The sequence below is a fragment of the Hypoxylon trugodes genome (genome assembly GCF_022578975.1).
Source record: "Hypoxylon trugodes strain CBS 135444 unplaced genomic scaffold F4822scaffold_2, whole genome shotgun sequence".
NCBI classification, from domain to species: Eukaryota; Fungi; Ascomycota; class Sordariomycetes; order Xylariales; family Hypoxylaceae; genus Hypoxylon; species Hypoxylon trugodes.
In genome coordinates, this window is record NW_026250017.1 from 3,677,755 (window position 1) to 3,699,059 (window position 21,305).

At 48.2% G+C, this 21,305-nt stretch overlaps 6 protein-coding genes across 6 annotated transcripts; 3 read left to right on the forward strand and 3 right to left on the reverse strand.

Annotated features, from left to right (window-relative positions):
• Window positions 1-764: 764 nt before the first annotated feature.
• F4822DRAFT_143422 (fatty acid synthase beta subunit) lies at window positions 765-6,460 on the reverse strand. The gene has a single exon (XM_051452887.1). The coding sequence runs from the start codon at window positions 6,194-6,196 to the stop codon at window positions 956-958; it is 5,241 nt and encodes a 1,746-aa protein (XP_051318631.1). The 5' UTR covers window positions 6,197-6,460; the 3' UTR covers window positions 765-955.
• A 1,826-nt stretch (window positions 6,461-8,286) lies between these two features.
• On the forward strand, window positions 8,287-11,848 carry F4822DRAFT_392422 (thiolase-like protein). Its single transcript, XM_051457202.1, has one exon. The coding sequence runs from the start codon at window positions 8,385-8,387 to the stop codon at window positions 11,580-11,582; it is 3,198 nt and encodes a 1,065-aa protein (XP_051318632.1). The 5' UTR covers window positions 8,287-8,384; the 3' UTR covers window positions 11,583-11,848.
• A 288-nt stretch (window positions 11,849-12,136) lies between these two features.
• On the reverse strand, window positions 12,137-12,850 carry F4822DRAFT_426062 (Skp1 family, dimerization domain-containing protein; the record flags this gene model as incomplete). Its single annotated transcript, XM_051460471.1, has 1 exon — window positions 12,137-12,850. One exon carries the CDS (start codon window positions 12,848-12,850, stop codon window positions 12,137-12,139), a length of 714 nt encoding a protein of 237 aa, XP_051318633.1.
• A 399-nt stretch (window positions 12,851-13,249) lies between these two features.
• Window positions 13,250-14,885, reverse strand: F4822DRAFT_143447 (uncharacterized protein). The gene has a single exon (XM_051452888.1). The coding sequence runs from the start codon at window positions 14,518-14,520 to the stop codon at window positions 13,468-13,470; it is 1,053 nt and encodes a 350-aa protein (XP_051318634.1). The 5' UTR covers window positions 14,521-14,885; the 3' UTR covers window positions 13,250-13,467.
• A 2,241-nt stretch (window positions 14,886-17,126) lies between these two features.
• F4822DRAFT_426064 (GroES-like protein) lies at window positions 17,127-18,297 on the forward strand (the record flags this gene model as incomplete). The annotated part of the gene is made up of 2 exons (XM_051460472.1): window positions 17,127-17,302; window positions 17,367-18,297. 2 exons carry the CDS (start codon window positions 17,127-17,129, stop codon window positions 18,295-18,297), a joined length of 1,107 nt encoding a protein of 368 aa, XP_051318635.1.
• A 394-nt stretch (window positions 18,298-18,691) lies between these two features.
• On the forward strand, window positions 18,692-20,092 carry F4822DRAFT_392424 (mitochondrial ATP synthase g subunit-domain-containing protein). Its single transcript, XM_051457203.1, has 3 exons — window positions 18,692-19,237; window positions 19,330-19,414; window positions 19,478-20,092. The coding sequence occupies exons 1-3, from the start codon at window positions 18,952-18,954 to the stop codon at window positions 19,731-19,733; spliced, it is 627 nt and encodes a 208-aa protein (XP_051318636.1). The 5' UTR covers window positions 18,692-18,951; the 3' UTR covers window positions 19,734-20,092.
• The last annotated feature ends 1,213 nt before the right edge of the window (window positions 20,093-21,305 follow it).

Here is a 21,305-nt window from a genome sequence, read left to right on the forward strand (position 1 = left end):
CTTCCCGACCAGTTGGTTCGGGTCGATGCTCTTCTCCTCCAGGTTTTTGAGCAGGAACGCGCGGAACGACTGCACCCCGGGCCGTAGATACGAGCTGTGGAACGGAACATCGATACCACGGAGCGGCACCGTAGCTTTGCCACGCGATAACTCGATGGGTGCAGGCTTGGCGATCGAACGCAGGTTCGCCTCCTTGATAACGCCGACGAGGGTGTTGTGATGCTCCTCGTCGCCGAGGAGTCGTACGTCGATATCCCGCGCTTTGATGCCGTCCATGACCCCGCCTAACACATCGAGACCACGCAAATCGCCTGCGCAGACGTATTGCATATTGCGCACATTGTAATTGACGATCTCGAGGAACGATCCCGTAGTATCCGAGACTGTTTTTACTATATGCTTCAGCGCTTGTTCGCTGAATCGCGGACTAATCCTCGAGGGGTCAACGGCAGACATCGAGTAATTAGAGCGACCGGCTTCATCCCTTTCTACAGCGACTTGCATGCACAAGCCGCGGTAAAACACGACCGACACCAACGTCTCGACTGGCATCACCTTTGCGATAGATGCTAGAGCGCTATATTCACCGAGCGAGTGCCCTGCGAAAACGCTGTCTTTTTGGATAACACCTTGGGCACGCAGGTCTTCAAACACAGCCATCTGCATCAGTGTGAGTGCCGGCTGCGTAAATTGTGTCGCTGAGAGTAGACCGGCCGGAGAGCGAAAGGTATAAGACGTAGTACACTCCGTTATGGTCTTGAACACCTTCTCGAGCTTTGGACTACCATCCTCAGCTAGCTCGAGGCTTTGGCAAGTCATAGCTATGTAGTTCTGACGGATTGCTTTGCCTCGTGCGCCGCCGAAGTAAACCGTCAGCTCCTTAGGATCGTTGCGAACGATCTCAAGGATAGAAAAACCTGTTGGTTTGATTAGCTCGGGGATAATCACAAGGTATCTAAGTCGGGAGGCCAAACGTACCGAATGTGTCCAGGAAATGCCTATCGGCGCGATCCCAGACGTCTCTCGCAACCGCGCTCTTCTCGTATAGCTCCATACCCATACCTTTCTCCTGCGACCCCTGGCCTGTAAACACATACGCCGATGTTGGCTGTTCAATAATGGCCTCGCCGACCAATACTTTCTCCCTAGTCTCGTCCGCCTTGACGACCTCAATTTGGACAATCATATAGCTAGATACCATACCGACATGGTTCAATTGAACCTCGAGCTGATCGCCCGGTAGGACCATCCCGACGAACTTAACATTATAATCACGCATCCTATTGGGATGGTTCTCCGTCGCCCAGGTCTCGACTAAGCTCCTCACTGCACCACTTGTGTACATGCCATGTGTTATAGTACCAGGCAAATTGACATACTTGCAGAAGACGCGCGAAACATGAACGGGATTGAAATCTCCGGATACACGGGCGTAGTTCTCGTTCGAAACGGGAGCTTCGATCTCTAACGGAGCCTTGCTATGGTGATTCCGTATCGGAGTTGGGTGCTTGAAGTAAACGGGCTGGTCCAACTTCGAGCCATTCCGAGTAAGATACTCAAGAACCGGGTTCCCGCGCGACGGGCCCTCGGATACGTAATTGACTGTACCTACGCGGACGAGTTCCTTCGTAGTTGGTACTTCAACCTCGATCGTGCCCGTAGTCTCAACGGAAGCAAATACAGTCTTGTCACTAAACCGAGTCGAGGTGTGTAACTTGAAAACGGCGCTATGTCCGAGCAGAATATCGTCTAAATCCGCTCTCTCGGACTTAAACCATTTCTTAGCTTTCAACACAGCAACATCTTTCAGGCTTTTCAGCGACACCCTAACAGGTGTTTCGACCTTACGCCGGAATGTCTTCGCAAAATCGGAAAAGATACCGCGGTAGAAGAATTGCGACGTAACTTGCATCACCGGTTTACCATCGTCGCGTGCGATGGTACCACAGACCTCGACCATCTGGCCCGAGTCCTGATTGACGATAGCAGTGATTTCCGACGATGCACTTAATACATCACCTTTCTTAAACGGCGTCGCACTAGGAATCATGCGAAAGCGATTCGATAGATGTACGAGTTTTAACAAGTCACCGTCGACGGCGTGGAATAGAGGTTCCATGAGAGCCTTCCAACCAGCGATGATGGCAAAGTCCATAGGTGCGAGATGATCCCGGCCGGGTCTCTCGATATATGCCTCGGCCGTATTACCGACCGCGCGGGCGAACTCATGGATTGCGGTGCTAGAGACTGTTGTAGTACCGCCATCCCAGCGCTTGATGTGAGGTATCACCGCGTCCAAGGGTGCGGTTGGTCGATCGTTTCCAAACCAAAGCTTGTAGTAAAAGTCCTTGATGCGCTCATCGCGCGAGTTCATTTCCTCCCGAATTGGCGCATAGCCCGCCTCTGGGTGGTAAGTGAATAGCAATGGAAGCGTGATCGGCTTCCCTGAGGCGGTGCGATGTTCAATGAGACTGAGGGGTATGATATTGCCGGCCAGAGGGCCGATCTTCATCGTGGGCAATTGCTTACCACCGATGCTTTCTTCAACGGTAATAGTTGTCCGGTTGGGATCATCGGGGTGAGCTATGTTCACGAGCATGCCTCGAGCGGGTGCAAGCAGACGGCGTAGTGGGTTCGCCTCAAAGCGATAGCCTTGAACGAAGACGTCTGCTGTTAATAATGCGCGGCGCCATGTAGCTTGGCTACCAGCTAAAAATTGCATCCATTCCTCGGTGCTCGGAAGAGTTCTCCCAGGGATAAACAGTCTCGCCTCATTACCAGTGTCTGAAATGGCGACGCCTTCGGGTATTGATTGAGCGTCCGAGGCGGAGTTCGCCATCTTGTCCCCGAAGTACTCAACTATTGGTACCTTCCCCTCATCGCCCGCGTACAGGTCATGTTTTAGTAATTTGACATGACCTTCATGTACACGATCGAGGATATCCTTAATGGATTCTTCGGTAGTGGTCGAGTACTTCGCCGCGACGGGTCCATGAAGAATACAGACTCTGCCGACATCCTGATCGACGACAGCATCGATGTCTTCCGACTGCCATAATGAGTCCTTCTTAAACCATACTTCGAAATCCTCATCTAGGCGTGGGACAAATGGTACCGGTTTTTGGCCAGGACGCTTGCAAAGAGCCAAGAAATGCGAGCAGTCTTGAGCGTTCATAAGTTGCATGCTTGCTAGGGGATGTGCCGCGAGGAATTTGTGAATCGTGGGAATTGGGTCGTCTAGCTCCCAGCTGCTCATGGACGATCCGAGGCGCTGTTCAACATAGCGCATGAAGTCCCCAGTCAACCGAGCGAGGGATTTATCAATCCACCTCTTCTGATGTGTCATGAACATAAGCTCGGCCATTCTAGAAATGACATCGGCGTAGGTCATCTCCTCAAGATCAACAGCCTTACCAGAAGCAGTGTGGCCAAACCATGGCTTTTGGAAATCGACATTCAATCGTCGGATAATGTAGTCGCGGGTGTCTTTTTTCTTGAGCTCTTGAATGCGCTTCTCTTTAGGCAAACTGAAGATTTTCTGGTCCATCTCGGCCCAGAATATAACGCCGCGAGTAGCCAATTTATGAATCGGCTCTCCCATTTCGGATCGGACAGTGATGACACCACCTCCGCCGACCGGCTTTTGATATGTCTTCTCCCATTCTTGGTTGCTAAGACCCTGGGAGTCAACGATGGCATGTTTCGCACCTTGGGATGTGTGCGCTTCTTTAGCCACCATGCATCGGCTTCCGAGAAGGATACCATCAAAAGGCATAGGTGGATGACCAAACTTCGTCGCCCAAGTGCCGTTCAAGTACGGATAAGTATCATCTGCGCCACCGAAACCCGAGCCAGCAACGAGCACAATATTAGAGCAGCGCCGTATCTTACTGTACATCTCTAATATTGGCTCGTGAAAGTCTTCGCAAGAATGATGTCCGCCGCCACGACCACCAGTCCATTGCAGAACTACTGGGAACCCCGGATTGGCCTGGGCGATCTTGATTACTTGTTGAACGGCTTGGACAGACCCAGGTTTAAACCCGATTTGTCTAATTCCTAGGTTGCGAATATACTCATTCGTGATATCCAGAGAGGGAACGCCGGCGCCAATAGTAAGTCCCTTAATAGGTAATCCCTTGTTACACAGATCGCGCACAAGTGGAATCTGCCAAGCGACTGCCTTAGGACTGGCGTAGATTATATTCAGGACAATGCCGCGACCAGGAGGAATTTCCCTTGATATTTTCGTGATCGCTTCAGTCAGACTAGCGGCGTCATAATAACCGCCGCAGGCCAGCTCAATTTCGTACCCAGCTTTTGTTGCTGCAGCCACGAAATCCCAGTGCACTGTTGTGGGGGTCATTCCCGCCACCATAACCGGCGGGAGACCGAGAAGTCTGCTGATTTTGGTATCCACGAATGTTTGGCCAGTGGAGGTTTTTATGAGTTTTGGTCCATACTGTCTAGCCCAATTGACGCCATATGCAAGATCCGAGGTGTTACGGGCAAAAATCTCATTTTTGCATCCAATCTCGGGGTGTGTCGGATTGGTTATGTTGGTCGCAAGAATGACACGAGTTCCGGTACCGTCCTTAATGCGACTCGTGAGACCAGCAACGCCTGCAGTGCGCCCCGGACCAAAGTCCAGGATATGTGTTGCATCGGGCATCGCAATGGCCTTATCCCAGTGCACCGGATCTTGGCAGATCATCCTGACGAGAGATGGCACTATGTCATCCTTATCTTGAAGCTCTGTCCTGATATCTTTTCCACTAAACGTAGAGTATACCGGGATAGCAAGCTCGCTAGGAGATATCCTGGTATCCTTCAAGTCCTCTTGAAGGGCCTCAATAGCCGATCGCAAATACGGACTGTGAAATGGAGCCGTTATTGGGAGAAATCTATTAGTGATATGCAGTTTTCTCTGGCTGAACGGTACGCGAGACTCGTCGATATTGTCTGCCGCTTTGACTTTGCGGAGCTGTACATTGAGTCCATACAACGCCATCGGCGGGCCAGCGACCACGAAGTTTTTCGCGCCATTTACTAGAGCTACGACAATTTGTCGGTCCTCTGGAAGCGATCCGTTTACTTTTGTTATATACTCGTCGAGCGTTTCGCGACTCATGCCCCTAATGGAGAGTGCTGCCGTTGGCTCACCCTCTCCACTCGTTACCGAGTCCTCTAGGGCGCTCGGAGCGATTGAAGGGAGGGGGTATGCCTCCTGGCTGCGAACACCAATCCAAAATAGGATCGCGAGAGCCTTTTTTCCCTGTGCCTCAAAACTCTGCCAATTCGACGAGGCAGCTATTATGGCTGCGAGGATAATTCCCTGGGAGTGACCCGTTGTACCCGACAAGCGATTCCTCATTCCACCTGGATGCGTCCCAAGGGAAGAAGTTGTGACGATATAATGGAGAATCTGTAGCAATCCGATGAGGGGAAAGCTGACCGGCGCGGAGACCAAGTAATCGAAATCCGGTTGTGAGTCGGGTCGCTCCAACCAGCGCATAATATCTAGGCCATGGATGAAGGCCTGGGAAGCTCTAGCATCGTGCGAAAGCCGCTCAAGATAACGTGCTGCAGGAACGAGGAATCGCCTTGTTAGCGATGGATATGTGTCGTAAACATCTCGTAGTTCATCGAGGTAAGTCTTGGTGTTACCCTGGCCACCAAAAACAGCGTAAACGCGAGCAGTGCCTTTAAGGGCTGCCCGCATAAGAGCCGAATCCGGCATACCCGCAGGTCGCCTTACTGCACCAACAGCAAGATAGTATGATCTTATTACTCTGAGCTTGTCGATATTGTCGGGAAGAACTGCGACAAACGCATGGACTTCTTCGTTATGTAACACCTCCCGCTCAAATGATTGAAGTACGAAATTCAGCACCTCCTTGTCGAAACTCGAGTCAAGATGGGTTTCAATTTCTTTAGCAACGAAGCTAAGAAAATCCGAGACGAGCTCTATGATAGAGGATTGGCTTTCCCTTTCCTCGCCTTGTGCTTTCGGATTGATCAGAGTTTTCAGAAATCTATCTCGTAATCGAACCGCATTGGCGTATAGAAATGTTGGTATTATAAAGGTATGCTCCCAGGTTTTGTTAATCAAGGTGAGCGGTTGAGATTGAGCTCCCGTCTCGGAGTCAGGAGTAAATATTTCTGGACCTGAGTCCGATCCATCTAAGTCCAACATGACTGCGATTCCAAGTTGTTTCGTGGTTGTTCGATTTGTGAACCCCCACGGTCGACTGCGTGCGTAATAGTCCGGTGATGATTTGCAGACTGATACAGAAAAGCAAATTCAATCCACTGCTGGTTTTAATGAGTCGCAGATACGCGCGACAGGTCTGGAGGGTTTCTCTTTGAAAGGGGACATGAAATGAATGAGAATCGAGGACACGAGAACCTAGAAATGGTTATGAGTTTCATTCAATCCCGCCAAGATACTTTAAAATGAATTAAAGGCCAGGCTTCTAAACCACTGGAATGCGGGATTACAGGAGGATAGTATTACTGAGATGCCTATGAATTTGGGTGTTTTCTACCCGCGATACCGGAATAAGGGATTGCAGGATTTGGGGATTCACGGATGCCAGGATATCGGCCTAGAGGGACTGAAAATTCAGGTAAAGGCTCTGAATAGTAGAATAATTAACTGACATCGCAGAATAACACGGGCCTCTGTCCAAAAAGGTAGATTTAATTCTTTTACGTTCTCGAGTTCCAGCATACTGGATACTTACACCTAGAACGGAACACTATACCCCTTTTCTCACATGAGAACGACATTTACAACACACATCGGAAAACTTCCAAGCCCTCAACTAAGAATCGCATTAAGATGGCGCTCCAACGCCACCAGCAAGAGCTCGCTCATGTACTCCTTACGGAGTTATTGGCGTAAGTTTCTTTCCAAGCCAAACTCCGATATAGTCGATCCTAACACAAGCGACAACAGGTATCAATTCGCCATGCCAGTCCGATGGTCAGAAACTCAAAGTATTCTCTTCGATAAGGTCAATGTTGAAAAGCTAGTCGAATTTGGACCATCTCCTACTCTATTGAATATGGCCAAGAAGACGTTGGGCCAGTTCAACATCGAATTCGACGCAGTCAATGGGATCAAACGATCTCTTCTCTCGACAAGTGCCAACTACGACGATCTTCGTTACGATATACCTCCACCCGTAGAACCCGATACTACAGAGCAAAGGATACCAGAGAGCACTCCAAGTCCTGAAACGAGCAAGCCCGCACCCAAAGCTCCTACCGCTAGTGCAGCCCCACCAGCAAAAGCAGATGCTCCAGTTCCAGATGCCCCCATCACAGCATTTGAATCGGTGAAAGCACTTGTCGCGAGTGGTTTGAAGAAGTCGGCTTCAGATATCAAACTTGATGAGAGTATAAAATCCATTTCTGGTGGCAGATCAATTGTGCAGAACGAAATAATAGGGGATATGTTAGAAGAATTCGGGTCACTAGCCGATGATGTCGAAAACATACCCCTAAAGGAACTCGCCTCAACAATTCAAAGCGCATATGATGGGAAGCTGAAAAAGTGTTTACGTACGCGAATTGAAAAGATGATTGGGTCGAAAATGCCCGGTTCCTTCGATTTAATATCAGCAAGATCTTACCTGAGCGACAAATGGGGCCTTGCTTCCGGAAGGCAAGACGCCGTTCTCTTAATCGCACTCGGTCAGCAGCCAACAGCTAGACTTAAGAAAAATGAAGATGCAGAAGCGTTCTTTGATACGGTCGCTCAAAGCCACCTAGATAGCGCAGGTTTATCCCGTCAAAGAAGCACTGCGTCTGCGAGTCCGCAGTCCGCTATGCTCGATTCTAAGGTGGTGCAGCAGCTACGCGACGAACATTCCCAATTGAGAAGACGAATCGCGGCTCTTCTCACCGATGATGATGAATCCTCAAATTCCTCCCTAGCAACTGGAGACAATTCTGCAGAGATGCAGGACAAAATTGATATCTTTGAGAAGGAGTTGGGCGAGGACTTTTGCAATGGTATCAAGCCAATCTTCAAGGCTGATCATCAACGGACATATGATTCCGTCTGGAATTGGAGTCACGTCGACTTGCTTGATGAATACTATAAACTCGTTGAGAATAAAACTAGCCAACACGAACTAGAAGATGCGATCGCTAGTCTCAGAAATAGAGCCAGCGACAGATTCGAAAGGGCCAGGCAATATTTGCTTAGCAAGGTCGCATCGTCAGGAGACAACCAGGCTGAAAGTATCAAGACGATGCTTGACAAACTAAGACCTGATGCAATCGATCCTGCTCATAAGGAAAACAGAAACGGCTCTCAGATTGTACCTCTCGACCCTACTCTCTCGACAGCTGAAGCGACGAAGGCCCCTCACATGCTTAGGAGGGAGGGAGCTTCATGGACACCAGATCAACAATTGACAATACTAATGAATCCGAAAGGTCAGATCACATCAAAAACATTTGCTGGTAAAGATATCCTTCTAACTGGCGCCGGTCCGAATTCAATTGGCATCGCCCTTCTTCAATCGCTTCTCCAAGGAGGAGCTAGGGTTCTAGTAACAACCAGTAGAGTCATGCCTGAAGCCGGTCCCATTTACCAAAAAATATTCGCAAGATATGGAGCTCCTGGTTCAAGACTCGTCGTACTCCCTTGCAATCAGGGGAGCAAGCAAGACATCGAGAACTTGATCGCCCACATATATGACCCCGTCAATGGCCTAGGATGGGATCTCGATTTTATTGTCCCGTTCGCGGCACTACCCGAAAAAGGTCGTGAAATCGATAACATCGATTCGAAATCCGAGCTTGCGCATAGGGCTATGTTAACGAACGTCCTAAGAATCATGGGCGCTGTTAAGATCGCCAAGGAATCGAGGGGATCTCGAACTAGGCCGGCGCAGGTCTTATTACCACTTTCTCCCAATCATGGTACTTTCGGCAACGATGGTCTATACTCTGAATCTAAGATTGGCTTAATGACGCTGTTGAACAAGTGGTCTTCTGAGAGCTGGAGCGATTATTTATGCCTCTGCGGCGTGATTATCGGTTGGACTCGGGGCACTGGCTTGATGGCGGCTAACGATGTAATTGCGGAAGAAATCACCAAGCGTGGTGTAACCACCTTTTCCACCGAGGAAATGGGTAGATTTATCATAGGCCTTATGTCTGACCCCGTGGTATCAATCTGCCAGACTGAATGCCTTTTGGCAGATTTAAGCGGAAGTATGGGCAGCGACCCTGAATTAGCAAAGTTCATTGCGGGAGTAAGGAATTCCATGCGCCAGGATGAAGAAATCCGGAGGGCTCTTGCCGACGAAGAAGCTCTTGATGAGAGCGCGATTCTAGGCAAGGCCGTTGCAGGACCACAAGCAAATTCGACACTACCTAGACCACCTTTAGTTGATATCGACCTAGGCTTCCCGACACTTCCAGACTATAGTACCAAGTTAAAGTCCTTGAACTTCAAGCTGGATGATATGGTTGATCTGGAATCAGTCGTGGTCGTGGTCGGCTTTGCTGAAATCGGACCCTGGGGTAACTCCCGGACAAGATGGGAGATGGAACTCAAGGGTGAACTCTCAATTCAAGGATGCATTGAATTGGCTTGGATGACTGGGCTAATCAAGCATAACCCGAAACCAACCCCTTCGGCTGCATGGATCGATGCAGCTACCGGCGCCCCCGTTCACGACCACGAGGTGAAAGCAAAATATGAAAAACAGATCCTAGAACACACTGGATTGAGACTCATTGAACCAAGCTCCTTAGATCATCCCAACAGAGATAGCAAGCAATTCCTTCAGGAAGTCATCGTCCAACATGATCTCGAACCATTTAATGCATCATTCGACACAGCCATGGAATTCGTGCGCGAACACGGGGACAAAGTCGAAATCAAGCAAATCGCAAAAAGCGACCAATTCTCAGTACGCTTCCGAAAAGGCGCCACCTTGATGGTCCCAAAAGCCAGAATTTTCGACAGAATCGTAGGCGGTCAGCTTCCGACCGGATGGGATCCGACGGTCTACGGACTTCCGCAGGACCTGTGCGACAGCGTAGATCGCTGCACACAAATGGCTCTAGTATGCGCTGCTGAGACATTTCTCTCTGCAGGTATCACAGATGTATACGAACTATACAAAACAATCCACGTCTCCGAGCTCGCCAATTGCGTCGGCTCAGGTATGGGTGGAGGGCAATCGCTTCAAAAACTGTACCGCCAGCGCTTCCTCGATCGACCTGTGCAAAGCGATATTCTCGCCGAAGTATTTATTAACACAACGGGCGCATGGCTCAACATGCTTCTCATGTCCTCCGCGGGACCCACACGAACTCCCGTGGGGGCTTGCGCCACGGCGCTTGAGTCGCTGAATCAAGGATTCGACCTGATTACCAGCGGGGGCGCCAAGTTTTGTTTAGTGGGTGGCTTCGACGACATGACGCAGGACACGTCGGCGGAGTTCGCGAATATGAAAGCCACGAATAATAGCATGGCAGATCTAGCCCGAGGCCGTGCACCGCATGAGACCTCGCGCCCATGTGCATCGTCCAGAAAGGGGTTCGTTGAGTCGGAGGGGTGCGGTATGCAATTACTTACCAGCGCCAAGCTCGCTTTAGAGTTGGGACTGCCTATCCGATCTATCGTGGCGCATGTACAAACCGCGAGCGATGGCACTGGTCGATCAGTTCCGGCCCCTGGGAAGGGCATCATGGTTAATGTCCGCGAGAATTCTAGCCTCGGATCATCTCCACTTCTCGATATCGACTATAGAAGAAAACTCCTCGAACACTCCCTAAAATCAATCCGCGAACGCCAGGAACTCTTCAACCTGCACCCACATGCAGATCCCACCACATCATCAGAACAAGACGAACTCACCCTCGCCACACAGCGCGAAGAAAAAGAAGCCCGCCGGCGTTTCGGCAACTTTTTCTACACCCACGACCCCCGCATCTCGCCCCTCCGCGGCGCCCTCTCCGTCTGGAACCTATCCGCCGACGACATCACCGTAGTCTCGCTACACGGGACCTCAACCGATCTAAACGAAAAAAACGAAGTCGAAGTCCTGCACCGGCAACTCACGCATCTAGGCCGCACACCCGGCAACGCCGCCTTCGCCGTATGTCAAAAATACCTAACGGGGCACCCTAAAGGGGCCGCCGCAGCGTGGATGTTAAACGGATGCTGTCAAATCCTAGACACCGGCCACGTCCCCGGGAACCGTAACGCGGATAACATCGACACCGCTTTATCCCCTTTCGAAAACCTAGTTTTCCCCAACCGGACTATAAATATAGGAGAAGTAAACGCGTTCAGCGTGACGAGTTTCGGGTTCGGGCAGAAGGGTGCGCAGGCGCTTGGTGTGCATCCGAAGTATGTGTTTGCTACTATCGGGGAGCGGAGGTATGGGGAGTATTGTCGATTACGGGAAAATCGGTATTTTAGGGCGAAGCAGCATTTTCAGAATACGTTTTATGGGGGACGCATGGTGGTGCTGAAGGATGAGGCGCCGTATCCGAAGGCGAAGCAGTTTGAGGCTTTGGTTGATGCGTCGGCGAGGTTTGGGTAGAGGGTAGTGTTCTTACTCCTTTAGACGCAATTTTTTTCTCACTCGGACGTTAGGGCGTTTATTCTGAGTACAGTCTAGACATGAAGATATAGATATACGTATATAGTTGGAAAGCATTAATTCTTTTTAGTTTCGCATTCGAAAATTTTCTATCAATCGATTTACTGGATTATATCAGATCTTACCAATACTTCATTCAGACTACTTGAGATAGCCACAATGCCCCTATTCCCATATTTTTAGTTAGTACGGTAGATCATTATTCACACACATATCACATAATAATACTTAAAGTGCACACAATATTTGAGAGAACTCCCCATCGGGCATGTATTAACTAAATACTTATAAATGTCCGCATTTCGTAACAGCGGATAGCTCGATGCACAGGGCAGAAGGATTTCCGACGCCTCCAAGAGAATCAGAGGATATCCTAGACTTTATGCGCCATAGATGCGCCCAACTGTACCACCTATGAACCACCTCAGACGTGAACGATACCATGACATGGAGACGACAGTGGCGACTACGAGATCCCTAGCATAATAGCTAGTTTACCAAAAGTACCTCCCCTCCGCCCAGCTCAGCTGCTCAACCAACTCCTTCTCCTCCTCAGGGTCGAAGTCGTTCTTGACATTGAGGTATTCGCGCATACCCTCAGTCTCCATATCCGCCATATTCTTCGCGACAATCTTCGTGGCGTAATCAAGGAGGGCCTCAATCGCAAGGAAGTTAGCCGCATTAGCCAGCCTAAAAAGGTCATCCTTCGGGAGCTGACCAATGAACTCCTCATCCCACTCCGACATCCATTGCACATGGCGCGTTTCGTACTCATGCGCCCTCTCGGTATCCGGGTTTGGGACATGTTCCTCCTGCTCATCGATATCCTTAATGATTGTCTGAGCGGGAGGGTCTTGTCCGCTCTGCGCGGCGTGAGCAGCGGCCTCCTGCTGTACTCTCCTCTTCGCCGCCCTTTCCTCGCGCTTCTTCATGAGCTCGTCCGTCTTACGCTTGTTCTCTGCCTCTTGGGCAAAGAAAGCAGCCTTTTCGGCCTCGTAGACGGCACGGTGCTCGCACCACTGGATGATGTTTTGGAGTGTCTGGCCATCGATCTCGGTGAAAGGAACGGGGGTGTCTAATGCCTCCTCGGGAAGGTCCGCCATCATGTCATTGAGGAAGTCAGACATGGCTACGGCAGCCTTGGTGGCAGTGACGGAGACGCCGTCATTGCTTACGAGGGTGAGGGTGTTGGTCGGTTGAGCAGACATGGTGATTGGTTTTTTGGGTTGAAATAGAAAGAATAAACGTGATCGTGTATTCGCAAAGTCGTCAAGAAGTCTTATCGAAAATCGAATATCAGAATATCCAAGGATGAAACAAGATCTGTATGAAGACTGATGTTTTGGTGAAGTGATGGGAAGAAAGAAATCTCTAGGAACTTGCAGCATATATATACTAAAGCTATGTGAAGAACACAAACATACAATAGCGATGATCAGAAAACAATTTCACTCTCTCGGCACTATGTGATTGTATTGTAGCCATTGTTTCCTATGAAAGATTTGCATAGTGTAAGGAGCTGTGGGCCTCCACCTACAGTGTATATCGAACAAACACCACTATCCAACAGATAAAGAAAAAGAAATGTGCAAATTTTCATATCAAAGATGTTAAGCTCCTTATACCTTCCTTGGGAAGATCCATAGTATGACTAGTAACATTGGATGATTCCTGTCGAGGTAACTGTAGGGCCATCAGCACGAGCCAGGTACTCACAGTGCCCAGCCAGTAGAAAGAGACTATGGTTCCGTCAAACATCTTGACAGTGTTATGTCGAATAATGTTGGTCTGTACTCTTCAATACCCGATGAATACGGTAAGAATTTTAATCGGTTGAATGTTGGAACAGTTGTTTGTCTGTGCTCGTCAAAGTCACATCTTCTCGGGCGAACCAAACTCGTAGATCTTCTCGGCTGGTGTCTATTCTAGTATTAGTATCCATGTTTGCCAAAACGAATGTGACAAGAGGTAAAGTGAGTGGATGTTTAGAACACTTTACAGAATGACTAGGTGGTCTCTGCTTTAATAGCTGAGCAATGGCCAAGTCACGATGTAGCAAGTAGCAGAGAAATACCCACGTAAGGCAGTCGAATTGGGGGGATAGGAAAACAAGAGAACTCACCAAATCCCAATCATGCGAAAAAGCAAAATTACAACTGCCGTTTCTTGTACACTTCTTGCCGCCGTACCTGCAATTATGGCCCCAGGCGCATCCGGCATTAACACACTGACCGCGGAAATTGCAAGGTGATCCTCTAGCTTTAATCCTCAGGACAAGTAACTCGGCCGGCCCAAATCGTTCACCGTGGTAATATGTGCAGTAGTATTCATCACAGCTACCGAGGAGGTGATATCGATTGCAGGGTCCTCTGGACTCCTTTTTTGTACGCTCGGCCAAGCGCGCTTCCGCATTCGGATCACATCGCGGCAATGGCTCATCGAGGCGTTCGCCTGATGAATTAATGATGTAGTATTTGCCTTTGTTGGCGACCGGCTTTGGTGACTTTGTCGATTTCACCGGTTTCTCTGAAGGCGAAATCATAAAACTCTTAAATTCGTTAACTAAAGGACTGTTTGACCTCCACTTTGAAGCGACGTCGGCATAGTTGGTCGAGTTAGTTGGCGGCAATGAGGGGGTAAATGTCGGCGCCGGGCTCTCCGGAAGGAGTTCGGAACGAAAAACGTTAGGGAATTGGACTCTACGGAAGCGCAATTCCTGAAAGTCGCGTGGGGCAGGCGTAGTTTCAAGTAGGCTGAGTTTGGTAGATATCACCGTCTCGAGTTGGTATGGCCTCAACTCCACAATATAGCCCTTGTCGTGACAAGGCCCGAAAATAATGTGTTTGCATTGTAAATTGTAAACCATAACGCGAAGCATTTCGCGGACTTTGTAGTCGGCCTGCTCTTTGCCCCAGCCAACATCGATAAATGAGAAAAGGCCTTGAGAACGGCTAAAGCCCCGAGTAAATGCGGCTAACTCGTTCGTATGTCTTATAAGATCGACGCTGTATAATTTTCTAGATAAACCTTCGAGGTTAAGGAAAACCTGGACAATTATATGCCATGATTCAACGTTAACGTTAGGATAAATATTTTTAAGATGCTGTTTAATTTCGGTGCGTAGTTCGTGGGCGGCTATGGCGCCACCCTCTTCGCCTTGTGTAATCCATTCTTCGCGAAATACAGCACCGTCACCGTCGATAATAGCTAGGGCAAAGGAATTAACATCCTATAAAATAAGTTTAGTTTAAATTATATGGCAGTTGAAAACCTAGAAGACATGGGGTAGTTACCGCTTTATGATAAATATCAGTAAGTTTTCTCTTTGCTTCATTTGCTTGGGTTTGGTAAAGAGAACGGGTTTGCGTCTCGTCATTGTATGCCTTGGTTTTGTCTTCAAGACGCTGCTCAAGATCTTAGCATTTAGAAACTAAGTCTTTAATAATATCTTCTCTTTCTTTGTCAAATTGATTGAATTGTTCTAAACGAGCTAAATAGCTTGCGCCATCTTTAAAAAGACCGATACTCATTTTAAAGTAAGTAAAGATGATAGCTTGATATCAAGAGAAATAATTTGATCAAGATAGAGTTGTTAATAATGAAGTCAAGAAAGTTGGGTAGAAAAGGTTCACCTAATTTCGTCACTTATTTTAGGTAGGTACCTAGCTAGGTACCTACTCGAATGACCTGTCAGGCCCCGCAAGAACTAACTTAACGTAAACTCCAGTTATAGTTGAAATAACTTTATGAGACATGGGTTTAACTTCCCGTGGTTAGTTTCAGAAATATGATCGTGATTCATATTATACTTCGGTAATTTCCTTCGTCTTCATTTAGCGTGTTTCTTTAAGGCATTCCTTCTGGTTTGAAATGTAGTATTAGTGTAGTACTATGAGAATAGCTGCAGGATTAAGTATGTGGCTGGTTGTAAATTGATGATTTATAATACACATTAACACACCGCATCTCGGGGCGGCGTTGCGTGGCTTGTTACCTGTGGATTAGGTGGGTGCTTTGAAGTATGTACCTAAGTACTCACTACAAGATCCCCGAGGCCTCGCAATTCCGTCGGCGATAGCAGCCACTGTGGTATGAAAAGATACTTAAGTATCTTAAGTATCTCAAAAGTTTCAACTTGAAGAGTGATCCAGCGGACAAATGTCAAACTTCCCCTAGCTATTTAATAGTAGTTAAGTCAAAAGTATGGACAATCATTTCGCTTACGACTCAACAGCCCCAAAGAATTCTCTCCCCCAGGAACCAGAACCGAAACAAAAGAAATGGTCGTGCTCGGGTAGACGAGCATAGCATATGCAAAGTGACTGCAGATCCAAGTCTCCAATGCTAGATATATATCGAGGAACTTATTGGATTCTAGAAGTTCGTGTGCGTCCTACAAGGCCTCTCATTCGCGGGGTTATATGCGCCGAAAACCACATCAAAGAGGGTTCCCCTCGCTACCGGGTTTGCAGTAACAGACAAAAAAGATAAGACGGCTCTTAACATGTGCATCTGTAAGCAAATCGGGTAGGTTAGTTGATGATTGATAGACGATGCATGGTGATGAGTGCATGTGGTGATGGACCCTGAAAAAAAGCAAAAGTGAGAAAAAGATAAAAAGTAAAAAAGTCACGATGCTCCGCGTCAGTCATTTACTCATTTTATTCAGTGTACATAACTCCATATATGAAGAGCAGGGGTTATAGTAGAGCTAATAGCATCTCGTTCCTGCGGCCGACAACCGAGACTAGCTACCCGGTGTAAGGCGCGCTACTGTATGAAGTTGTACTATAACCCACCGCGTGATAGAGAGCTATGCGGGGACCGAGTCTGAACGAACGTGCTGTACGACGAGAATAATTGGCGCGGTAAACAGGACACAATTCTCCGTTGCCCGTGTGCCCCATGCCCACTGCCCACCCGTACTAATCGGACGTATAGCAACCGAACGTCATCAACCCATCGCTAATTCCCCCAACTAACTATAGGTAACCACCCCACATCCCCTCATGCAGACGTCCGGCCAAAGCATCTCAAAGTATCACTGGTTCTACCTAACCTACCTAACCTACTAGAGTTTTCTACGTGGACTGTACTGTACCGTACGCTGCTCCCGCTTCTCGCTGTCCCGTGAAATATAGTCCCGATTCAGACATAGTTCCCGATCTAGGCAGAGCAGAACCTCCCAGCTCGGTCGTCGTATTAGACAAACTAGGGCAGGATGGGGTTGCTTCCGAGATGAAGAGTTCCAGTGTCCGACATCGTCTTGGGTAAGCCACTTTTTTGCGCGCTGAAAGCCTAGAATCCGACTAGGTATTGGAGAATGGAAGGACTAAGCTATCAGGACACATAATAATGAGCCCGCCCCTCTTTTGAGTTTCCCCCCTCCCTTGACAACTTGAAACTTTTCAACTTCTTTGCTCTTCGTTGATAGTAACTGTTTGACTCTGATTTTTGCTTGAATTGTTTCCTGTCAGTGTCAAAATGAGTGCGACTGAGACCATCGTAAAGCCTTCTAAGGCAAATATTGCTGTATTCACAAACCCAGCTCACAAGTTATGGATCAACGAAGCAGAACCCACTGTTGAGGATGTGCAGAAGGGAGAGAGCTTGAAACATGGAGAGGTCACGATCGCCATCAAGAGCACTGGAATATGCGGGTGAGTGGTTGTGGTGTGAGGTCGTGCTATTGCCATTACGATCGTCTTGCTGACTGTTACGCAGCTCCGACGTTCACTTCTGGCACGCTGGTTGCATCGGGCCTATGATTGTGGAGGATGATCACATCTTAGGGCATGAATCGGCCGGACAAGTTATCGCAGTGCATCCATCCGTGACACACCTAAAAGTTGGGGACCGAGTCGCGATCGAGCCGAATATCATCTGCAACGAATGCGAGCCCTGCCTGACCGGTCGGTATAATGGTTGCGAGAAAGTCCAATTCCTATCGACACCCCCGGTACCAGGTCTATTAAGGAGATACGTAAACCACCCCGCCATTTGGTGCCACAAGATTGGAAACATGTCATACGAGAATGGAGCTATGTTAGAACCACTAAGTGTCGCCCTTGCGGGTATGCAAAGATGCGGAGTTAAGCTTGGTGACCCGGTACTAGTTTGTGGTGCTGGGCCGATCGGATTGATCACGTTACTCTGCTGTCAAGCCGCTGGCGCATGTCCTTTGGTCATTACCGATATCGATGAAGGACGATTAAAATTCGCCAAGGAACTCTGTCCATCAGTCATAACACACAAAGTTGAAAGATTGAGTGCCGAAGAATCAGCTAAGAAAATAGTAGAATCCTTCGGTGGTATTGAACCCGCGATAGCCTTGGAATGTACTGGGGTTGAAAGCAGCGTGGCAGCAGCTATCTGGGCTGTTAAATTCGGAGGCAAGGTATTCGTAATTGGTGTTGGAAAGAATGAGATCAACTTCCCCTTCATGAGGTGCAGTACCCGGGAAGTGGATTTGCAATTCCAATACCGATACAGCAACACATGGCCTCGAGCTATTCGCTTGGTCGAGAATGGTGTGGTGGACCTAACGAAACTCGTTACTCATCGATTCAAGCTTGAAGATGCCATCGAGGCCTTCAGCACAGCGGCAGATCCCAAGACTGGAGCTATCAAAGTCCAAATCAAGAGCGAAGATTAATTCAAGAGCTGCTGGTCCCAATTGTGATCAAGATGAAGGAATATAATAGAGCTAGGGTCAAGTTAATATAAGAGGGACACAGACGATAGAAGCTACTATTAGTGTGCTCTTCGTTTCATATTATAGAACGAAGCATAATAAAGGCCTTTAGTAAATTAAATTTGAAAAACATAATGTGTAGGAAACACCAAGGGCGCAAAACACCAGAAAACAATAAATCAATTGAAGTATAGAAATGAAAATGAAGGAGAAAAAGAGTTGGAATGAAGAAAAATAAAATTCAGGTGAACCTTGAGAAGCAGCCCGGAACTTTACAAGTCTTAATAATATGGGGCAATTCCGAGTTTCAAGCCTGCTGATTGGTCAACTGCTTTTGACACAGGTACCTAGTACTTGGGTATAACCCTGTTCGGATCGGGTTTTTCCGCCGTAATTAGTGGATTCCCGTCTTTTTCGAACAGTCGATCACTTTTGAGTGTTTTTTTCTAAAATAGCGATTTCTTTCCCTAGCAATAGACGACGACGACCCTTACGAATCCCCCTCCCTTTCTCCGAATTCCCTCAATTAATTGACATATTCACGTCTCTTTTTTTCTCTTCATCCGTCTCGAGAGTTACCTCCCTCTTTCTCTCCCTCCGAATACCCGATTCACCATGTCGTCCACCCTAGCACGCCCAATGCTTCGGCAATCAGGAGCGTGGAGTCGCATGGCCGCCCGAAGATTTGAGTCGACAAACACCTCCAAGGCGACCGAGACCGCTAAGGATACCGCCGCGAAGGCCTCCAAGGCTGCATCAGAATACTCAGCGAAGGCCGCACAGGGTCTTTCGAGGGTTGCTTCGTCCGCTGGTCCGGCTATCGCAGGTGCCGCTAAGGGTCTCACAAATTCTTTGAGCAAAGCCGGTGGTCGTACTGGGAAATTAGTCGCCTATATTGAGAGTACGTAAAAATCGCGACAGGGAAAATATGATATAAAAGGAGATGCATGTATTTTTTATGGTGGGACAATCGCTGACGAGTTGGGTTTGCAGAACAAGTTCCCACGGTAGTCTACTACTCCAAGGTCGGCTCCGAAGTTGCCAAGATCGTATTTAAAGGCCAGAGCATGTCGCCGCCGTAAGTTCTGTCGGTCGCTTTTCGAGCTGTTACATATGATTTTAATGATATGGATGTTTGTAGGTCCGCCGCTACTTTCCAGAGCTACTGGCAAAACGCATGGAAGTCCGTACAGAACCCCCAAGCGCTACTTCAGATAGCCTCCAAGGCCGCACAGCAACCTGCCTCCCTCCTCCAGCAAGCGAGGAATGTTAGCCGAGCCCAGCTTGCTGCCGGTGGTGTCATAGTTGCGGAATGCCTTGGTTTCTTCACCGTTGGCGAAATGGTTGGCCGCTTCAAGCTAATTGGATACCACGGTGGTTCCCACTCTCACCATTAAGCTCCAATTCTTCTCGAGAGAAAAGGAAATTTAAAAAGATACCTTTGTATTACGCATGAAATGGGGGCGGAACGTTATAGACAGGCGGATATTGTTTTTGCATTCGAGGAAAGCATAGTGGGTAATACGAAAGGGACGAAAAGTCCGAGCTCGGACTCTCTTTACTAGACACACCAAAACGACGGTAGCCTCCGGCCCAGCCCCTATCCCCTATAATTGGCTACGGGCTACGGCAAACGTGGAATGAAAAAAGTGCAGAGAAAGAGGTGATCGGAGCGAGGGATAAGTTGTCCTCACCTTGTATATTCACTCTCAACCCCATTCGAGCGAGCAACTTCATGCCGTCGACTCTTTTTTTTCCTTTGTTCCCCCCATGTCACCCTGTACAATAACTACGAACTTGCATTGAGACGGGTTTCAGACGTTGACGAATAAAGTAATTACCCGCCGTTATAATCATTTTAATTTTGGGGCGCAAATCCCTCATGTTAGTGACACGACACTTTGCAAAAGCTCGAAAGATGCAGATGCAGAAAGAACATATTTATTGAAGCCGGTCGTTGGTTTCTTATTTGTGTTCTTTTTTGGCTGCGTCTAACATGATATGACGAATCATAGCCGATCTGTCCCGGGGATACACTGGACGCGAACCTAGATGGGCCGATCGAATTTTATGTATCATTTCGGAGCTACAGATAAGTGACACTTTTCTGCGAGAACCAACACCATATGTGCGTATGTGGAAATACCGAGGTTTGTTGGTGGGTGGCTTCGGCCTACATGAATAGATAGCTCAGGTGACAGTTACGGAAAGCATCTTAGCGGCGCAGCAGAAGTAGGTTGTAGAAGTGCAAAAAGTAGAATTGGGAGGGGAGTATAAGGAGGGTGAGGAGTGGCGGGAGTGGCCGTTATGTCAGGGAGGGCGTTTTTGTGTAAGGTAGGTAGGTAGGTAGGTAAGATCGAGCCTCAGATTTCCTTATAGCGGACATAGTGACGGCTATAGTACAGCGAGTGAGTGAGTGAACTACTAAATTCTCTAGGCTGGCTACACGTGGTGATTAATGACGATGATAATCAGCAAATTCCATAGCTGGTCGAGGAAAGACCCATATGTGATGTCTCGCATACAGGCCCACTGTGATCTATGCTGGTTGTTTGCTTGTTATTAGTAGAGCAAAGACACCTAACCTTGGAAGTAAGCCGGCTCGGGTTAGGCTCGCGGCAGTTGGACGATAATCTTCATTAACTTCCTGCTTAATTAGTAAAGTCCGAATAAATATAGAAGTAACAAAAAGTCCTTTCGCCATTGTTGTTAGTTGGGACGCAGTGCTGCCGAGTATCTATCATGTAAATAATAAAAGGGGGGGAAGTGTGGTTCCACAGCAAGGCCATTCTCTTAGAATATCGATGATCATATAGCCGATTTTCGTATTTAAAAACACGCTTAGGCCCTCATTAAGATATCAACGTGACACGTAGGCATCGCGCGAGAGTCGAAAATAAATATTGAGGCCCGAAAATGAAAGGAAAGGGAGGTTGGAGCTGATGGCCGTTCCGGTCTCCGTTTAACCG

Excerpts from the sequence above, each read along its gene's own strand:
- F4822DRAFT_392424 (XM_051457203.1), top strand. The coding sequence starts at position 18,952 with ATGTCGTCCACCCTAGCACGCCCAATGCTTCGGCAATCAGGAGCGTGG. Across the intron at positions 19,238-19,329 it reads ATTAGTCGCCTATATTGAGA|AACAAGTTCCCACGGTAGTC; the intron begins GTACGTAAAAAT and ends TTGGGTTTGCAG. Across the intron at positions 19,415-19,477 it reads GGCCAGAGCATGTCGCCGCC|GTCCGCCGCTACTTTCCAGA; the intron begins GTAAGTTCTGTC and ends GGATGTTTGTAG.
- F4822DRAFT_143422 (XM_051452887.1), bottom strand. The coding sequence starts at position 6,196 with ATGTTGGACTTAGATGGATCGGACTCAGGTCCAGAAATATTTACTCCT.
- F4822DRAFT_143447 (XM_051452888.1), bottom strand. The coding sequence starts at position 14,520 with ATGCTTCGCGTTATGGTTTACAATTTACAATGCAAACACATTATTTTC.
- F4822DRAFT_392422 (XM_051457202.1), top strand. The coding sequence starts at position 8,385 with ATGCTTAGGAGGGAGGGAGCTTCATGGACACCAGATCAACAATTGACA.